Source organism: Aspergillus clavatus, genomic scaffold, assembly GCF_000002715.2.
Source record: "Aspergillus clavatus NRRL 1 1099423829800 genomic scaffold, whole genome shotgun sequence".
In the NCBI taxonomy this organism is placed as follows: domain Eukaryota; kingdom Fungi; phylum Ascomycota; class Eurotiomycetes; order Eurotiales; family Aspergillaceae; genus Aspergillus; species Aspergillus clavatus.
In genome coordinates, this window is record NW_001517099.1 from 108,693 (window position 1) to 116,008 (window position 7,316).

The 7,316-nt window shown below is 49.0% G+C and overlaps 2 protein-coding genes across 2 annotated transcripts, besides 1 other annotated feature; both read right to left on the reverse strand.

Moving 5' to 3' along the window:
* Positions 1–446: 446 nt before the first annotated feature.
* ACLA_045320 (uncharacterized protein) lies at positions 447–1,759 on the reverse strand (the record flags this gene model as incomplete). The annotated part of the gene is made up of 2 exons (XM_001271492.1): positions 447–1,657; positions 1,750–1,759. 2 exons carry the CDS (start codon positions 1,757–1,759, stop codon positions 447–449), a joined length of 1,221 nt encoding a protein of 406 aa, XP_001271493.1.
* Positions 1,441–1,474: a microsatellite.
* Positions 1,760–4,799: 3,040 nt separating the features above from the next.
* ACLA_045330 (uncharacterized protein) lies at positions 4,800–6,606 on the reverse strand (the record flags this gene model as incomplete). The annotated part of the gene is made up of 2 exons (XM_001271493.1): positions 4,800–5,046; positions 5,102–6,606. 2 exons carry the CDS (start codon positions 6,604–6,606, stop codon positions 4,800–4,802), a joined length of 1,752 nt encoding a protein of 583 aa, XP_001271494.1.
* Between the last annotated feature and the right edge of the window lie 710 nt (positions 6,607–7,316).

Sequence of the window (7,316 nt, forward strand, 5' to 3'; positions counted from 1 at the left end):
AAGAGAGACTAAAAAGTCAGAAGAGGGCAGTGATAAGGAGATAAAAACGACATGTTAATAATTGTGGGGATATAAAATTTCATCAAACGCAGCTGAGAAAGCAGACACATCAGACCGTGGAATCCACAGAAACGATCTGAAACGAAAAGGCTGGAGATAAAGAAGATGAACATGAAGAAGCCGGAGGCTCCTAGCATTTCGAGAACGCAGAACAAGAGAAACAGAAAACCAGCGGTAACCATCAGCATCGAGATGACAGACTATTCTGACAACGTACAGCACAGGGAATTGGCAAGATCACAAGTCAGTGCCGGACTCTTGGGAACCAAACTACCGGTCATTCTGCTGAACTGACACAGAATAAATCCGTGACCGAGCCAGCGAATGACCCCAATGCCAAACATGATAGAAGCTCAATATAACGGAGAATCCTCTAATGTCATGCTTTAGAAGTTCTGGGCAATGCCGGCATTCCCCTGTCGCGGAAAGACTGCGGGGTTCTCAATTCGCGTGTTACGCCGGGCCTGAACATCCCGAATCACAGGTTGACTTGGAACATACGGCCCATCTCCATAAGCGCCGTATTGTGGTTGCACATCGCTATAGTACGGGTTGTCGTCATAGTAACCACCAGTGGGATGAGTAGCCGACATGTGGCTTTCCTCCGAGGCTTCCGAACGATTCGCCGCAGAATACGCAGAAGAAGCATTAGACGGACCACGGTGGATGTCAGTTGTGCGATTGTTGGAAGCTGCGGGAGCAGCTCCGAGGACCCCGATAGGTTCACTCTCAGGAATCTGCCCTTCAGAGAATTGGATGGTGCCATCACTGGGGGTTGCGGCGTGGTGATAGGCGGGGCCGCTCCCGGCTTCAGACATGGCCAATCCAACACCCGCACCACTCGACAGGTTAGTCGATGCTTTGCGACCAGCAGAGGTTGTGCCCCATCCTCGGTAGCCGGATGTCTCATCCTTGGGCTCGTAAGCACCACCACCCATGACGGGTGGAAGTGTTGGATCGTTGTTCGGATTGAATCCATACTCCTCCACCTCCTTCCTTCGTTCTTCCTCCGCCGCTTTCTTTGCTTTCCATTTGCGCCAGAAATAAAGTGCAGCCAAGATGATCAATGCCACGGAAACAACAGGCACTACCACCGCTACCGCAATGGTGCCACCAGCAGAGAGTCCAGAACTTCCCGAGTCTCCACCTGTCGCGGATGCAGCTGCGGATGATCTTGTCGATGTAGCAGTCACACCATTGGCCGAATTTCCTGTAGGCAGCGTCGGGGAAGCTGTTCCTGTAGAGGTCACATAGATAGTCGTTGGGTCGTTGGTTGGGGTGGCCGCGGTGGCTGTAGCAATCGATGTGGTAGTGCTATCAGGAGTTTGAGAGGGTTCAGGCACGGTAGGTTGTGTGGCCTGCGAGTTCGAGGTAGACGTGGTACTAGTCGTACTAGTCGTACTAGTCGTACTAGTGGTGCTTGTAGTGCTGGTGGTCGATGGTTCCGTCGGAGCGGTCGTTGTCGAAGAGGTTGATGATGTGGACGAGGATGAAGTTGTGGGTTTTTCGGTGGCCGAGGGTTCAGTAGGCACCGACTCGGCTGCGGTTTGGGTAGGCGTGCCAACAGGAGCACTTGTCGCCGGCACTGGTGCTTGTGCTATGAATAAGAAAGTCAATATACCGCATGGCAATAATCATAAATGGATGCTGAGCAGCATCCTTCAAAAGAACATATCAGCCGAGCCATACCAGAAGCCATGTTAGAATTGTGAGGAAATTATTTCTCTCTCCTTGGCGATACAAAACGCTTAGCAGCGCCAGTCGTCTAAGTAGGTTTTGAGGATGGATTGCGACCGTCCTGACATTCAAGGCCCTCTAACAAGATCACCGAAATCTCGAGACTCAACCAACTGCCGGTAGGCCCTTAACAATGATGATACTTTAGCAGACCGAATGATCACCGATCAGAACTTAGTGGATGGCGACTTGAAAGATGACTTTGGAGTTCCATCAACCAACTTTTAGTCGAAGATTCGGCGGAGAAGAAAAGGGAGCACAGGCGAATGACAGTCCAGGGAAAGAAAATAAGGATAAGGAATGGCAGTCGAAATCAACGAAAGGAAGGACAGCGCGCGCAACTGTGATGGCGTTGTTGTGGATAGAGAAGCGGGAATAATAAGCGCGAGTGGTCAGCAGAATCGAGGCTGAGGAATGTACCAGGACCCCGTAACAAACTGGTACTCCAGATGGTCTGCCGGCTGACGATCAGGGGGGGGGAGAAGAAGGAGTCAACCGTAGACGAGATGGACAGGGTCTTCTTTCAAGTCTACAGGGGCGCCATCAGACGAGAAGAAGATGAAAGGGGAAAGATGGATGACGGTAGTGATGAGGATGAATGGACAAAAATCGAAAGTGGATTTAGGCCAACAGGACAAAAAAGAGAGTCGTTAGTTAGTAAGTGATCTAGTGAGCAAGAGGACGAAGGAAAAGAAAAGGAATGGAACAATAATAATAATGAGTGGAGATGGTACAGAGACAAGAAGGTTACAATTGATTGATTGATTGCAAGACTCAAGTATTTTAGGAGCTTACTCATATAGTTAGTACAGAGTAGTACTCTATAGTATGGAGGAAAACGGACTACCTACGCCAGTAGGCAGTGGCAGATGATTCTTCTTGGTCATTCCTAGTGGCCTTTGTTCTAGTGGATTCACCATCTAGAGAGGAGGTATTAATATCATTTTAGGCTGCTGGATGGAGCACTCTCTAGTCTCTACGGGGCTCTCCATTACCCATTAGTATTACACACTAGGTACTCAAGTCTTGACCTGATTATCTTTCATGATAATTATGTGTATTGGCGAACCTGTACCTCATGGATACCTATCTCAGGATAACTCTTCATCATCGTCATTAATCTAGGTTGATTCTGTGATATGCCATGAATGTTCCTAGATGGGGTACGAACAGGGGCAAAAAATGCATGCGGAATTGCGGATCCTAAGGGGAAATCCGGCGTTATTCCTGCTGTCCTCCGTCAACTCACAGACCGACCACCGAACGCACAGAGAGGACTTGGGCCACAGCCCAGAGTAGTATTTACAAGATGAAGTGGGATTGTTTTTACGATTATGAATATTATGACAAAACCGGCTGGATCGAGTCGTAAACAGGAGCTAAATTTCATTTGCTGCTTGCATCAAGTGTAACTATGGTATCATAGAATCATGGAATTCAATTCTCCGACCCATCCTTTTTCCAGAGTGGTTCTGTTGTGCACTTGTAACTAGTACTTGTAGGTAACAGTTGAGAACTTAGGCTTCAGCGATGAATGGATCCTATGGAGATAGATACCGATGAGCATAGTAAGAGTAGTAGAGTACCTATTGGGCACGGAGTACGGAAAAAAAAGCAATTTACTTAACGGCCTTTACCTTAGAAAAGTATGTTCTCTCGTATGTGGTCATTGGATCAAGGGAAGCCACTAATTCCATGCCAACGTAAATGAAGAAGTGACAGACATCTGTAACATCAAGGCTATTGGCAGTTTAGCACTTAAGTCCCAAATAGGACTCTGAGGGGAAATGGTATGATATGATTGCTGCTATATCATTATTGTCGTATTGTTGTACTCTGTAATTTGTCTGCTTTAATTAATTCCTCGTCTCTTCCTCGCTCTCTCTGTGCGTGTTTGTGTGTTGACTATTTTTGCCCTTGGTGTACCATGGAAAGTATCATCCAGCAAAGCAGATTCTCTGGCACTTGGGAGAGTCAATTCCAAACTTCGGGATCAGTGGGTTTTCGGGCCCGGAAACTGGTTAGATTTTTATGGTAATGAGTCGCTATCCATGAATCATAACCCGGAATCAACGCTATATATTTATGAACTCTTTCGATTTGTGTGTATAGGACCCACGCAATACATAACCAAAAATCCAACGACAAAATATGTACGTAGTTTGGCTTCAACTGAGCCTGCTGGACGTCAGAGACCGGACAAAATCTCATAGTTTAATGCATAATAGCAACAGCCAGGAAACACAGTCCATTTCTATATCATATTAAAGAGTTGATCCCAACGAAACAAATAGATCAATGCAAAGACAATACCATCTCTACTTGCTGCTGCTATCGGCAGTTCTTGTTGAAATTCCCGGCCCGAGGCAGGAAGAAGCTACAACTATCAGCACCGGTCTTTGCGCTTTGTCTCGATGAATACTCCAAGCTAAGTATCGTCGAGAGTAGCGGAGAGTCCGCACGGGTGTAGGGTCATCGCCAGCGAGGTTACAGTCATGTATCTCGAGAACAGCATAGCTTCAACTGGAATGCTTAAGGGAGCCTCTGATGAAGAACATTTGAAGCTAGATCTATCCTTTCACGACACAACTTCAAGCCCCTCGAAGAGAGTCAATGATATAACCCAAAACGCCCGCCCTCAAAGGGAGCATGCTGGTGCTAGAGTTACTCCTAGTCACACATACTCGAAACGAAAAGGTTCGTTCCCAGACAAGCCTTGCAATTCTCAACTTAAAAGCCAAGACCTCCAGAGCTCAAGCTCGAATGGAGAAAGAAGAAGAATAGTAAGGGGTGGGGAAATATCCAGCTCCATATTTTCTATCCAAGCCACGGGTGTTACATGAAGAGAAGAAAAAGTCGGTCCGAATCTCTCGAGCAAGGATTGCCCGAATCAAAAAAACAGGAGTAAGATAAAAGGTCGTGAAATGGCCTAATATGACACTGGGTTGAAAAATGAGGTCATCACTTAAGAGAACTGAAAGACTGAAGGCTAGATGAGAGTTCTAGGTTTGCTGCATATCCCATGTAGGACGAAGGTTGGACATCAAGTCATCCCTTGTACCTACAGTTCCTGGGGGAAGCCGACTGACACGATACGCACCAGTGCGAATATTATGCAGATGTGTGGCTGAAATTCCAGTGCTGGTGCTGCGGATGCTGCCCGCGTCGCTTGCAGTCTCAGCGTTTTTAAATCGAGGCGGCGGGGCAAAATCAAGGATGTCGAAGGCTCCCGATTTGCGCAGAGCATGTCTTCAACCTGGTTAGTGAACTGTCACTGTTTCTAGAAAATTATCAAAAAACTTACGGGCTCGGCATTGGGGTAAGCTCATCAAACACTGAAGCGAGCGGTGTATGAACTGGCAAAGGAGTAAACGCTCGCACCCCGCCAAGAGGGGTCTCGGCGCGTCCTTCTCTTTGGTCCTTGATGTTCCTGCCTGGAGCATACTCGGCTGCGATCATAATTGAGTCGTCTTTCAACAAATGAGGAGAAGGTAGGACTTGGAGCGGTGATGGTGGTGGCATAGGCTTGCGAGGCGCTCGAGGGCCAGGGAGTCGGTTCGATGCCGAAGAGAAAGCACGAGGCCCGGGATAGTCACCAGCACCACCCATAGAGCCGCTCGCCATATGTCTCGCTGCCCCTTGAAACCGGGGTGGTGCACGAGGAGGCGGAGTCATAGCACGACGAGTGACGGGTTCGGCGAACGGTGCTGGAACCGAATCATAGTAATCTCCAGTAACAGAGTCATAGATATAGCCCCCTTGAGAGTACGTTTCTGGGCCGAAGTCTTCATAGTGGGTCTCCCTGCCTGTCTTGCCGTCGTCAAAGTATTCTTTGTAGAACGATCGAATACGGTTAGCACGCTGCTCGGGATTGTCAGATGGATCCTCTGGGGGCAGGGGACGAAGTCCAAGCGTGAACCGACGGGTGTCGCGGCGGACATCGAGGCTCTGCTTCTGAGATTGTGATGGTTCATCGGGGATTGGAGGGGCTGCGATGTGTCCGGGGCCTGGTTCATGCTTCTGACCACCTTCGATTCCGTGAACGTTCACTACCGGGATTGAAGAATCGCGAGCTGTATGATCGCTATAGTCACTAGCTGCATCGCTCACGGGAAGTGAAATCCGAGGCGTCTGAACGGGCAGCATCTGATTAGAGCCTGGGTAAGCGTCAAGATGAGGTGGCAGAGGATCCTGAAGGGGAAAATTGGGCCTTTCGGTGGTTTCAATATGCAACTTCGGGGGTATGTTCGTAGCGTTCTTGGCTGATTGTTCCTGCATATCACCATGGCGCAGATTCGAAGGTAATTTATCGTCGTTGCCCTCAGGACTAGTCGGCACCGGACTCGGTCCGCGACTGCCATTAAACCCTGGTATGTGGACGGGGCTCAGACTCCTCGGCAGATTCAGCTGCAAGCCCGAATCCTGTCCTCTATCCTGACCAACTGGGCTGTGCACACTGCCGCCATCAGGGGGGGTATTGTACAGTGGGGGCGATGAACGCGACATTCTCTGGGCATTTTGCAGAAGACCTTGGTTCATATCATCACGCATGCTGACTTTGCTCTGGGATCGGGAGTATGTCATTGCATCATCGTGATATCCCCTGGGTTGCGACCTGACAGAGGCATTATCGCCCAGGAATGAAGTCGCATGGCGATATTTATCATCATCTCCAATGACTGATCTAGACAAGGAGTGCAGTGACTCGCGGGAACCGTGCAAGCCAGGGGGAAGAAGATAAGGACTCGGGACTATATCAAGAGACATCCCTTTGGCATGCATAGGGTTTCCTTTCTCTGCTTCTCTCATTGGCTTAGATCCCGCTCTGGGCTCCAGATCCAAGCCAAAATCAAGCGATTTGTGCTTATCATTGGCATCTTCATGCCGCAACTTCTTCACATTTCTTCGATGCAGGTAGATCAACACGATGATGGCGCAGACGATTGGGATACTGATCGTTCGTCAGCCCAGGAGATAGGAAAGAGGTAAAGAACAAGGGCCAACGTACACTGCGCCTAAGATGATTGGTAAGGTTGTTGTACTGGACGTACTCGTCGGCTTTTCACACATGCTCGATGTGTCTCCCGGAGGACAACGAGTGCTTTCAGCCGTAGAAGTTGACTCAGGCGCCCTTTTCACAAGAGTAGGCTCCTCGGTTCCAATCAAAAACGATAGACGGTCTCGCGGTACAGCATCCGGCCGTCGTGGTGGTGACCGTATTTCCATGTGCGCGCCATGACGGGCTAGATGGTGGTGCTGATTATGATGATAATGCATGGTCGTCCTAACTCGTGGCGTCGATAATCCCGGAGTCGGACGGCCCGTCGAGGGGTCAAGGGAGGAAAAGCACAATAATCGCTAAACTGCCTCGAAAGGCTGATACTGCTGCAATTTCGGACAAAAGCTGACGGCTAGGTCGAGGAATCAACGCTCACAAATCACGAAGCCCAGTAGATAGATGACATTAGACGAGCAGGCAATTAGTTAGTTAGTTAGTCGGTGGGAAAGCGGGAGGATGA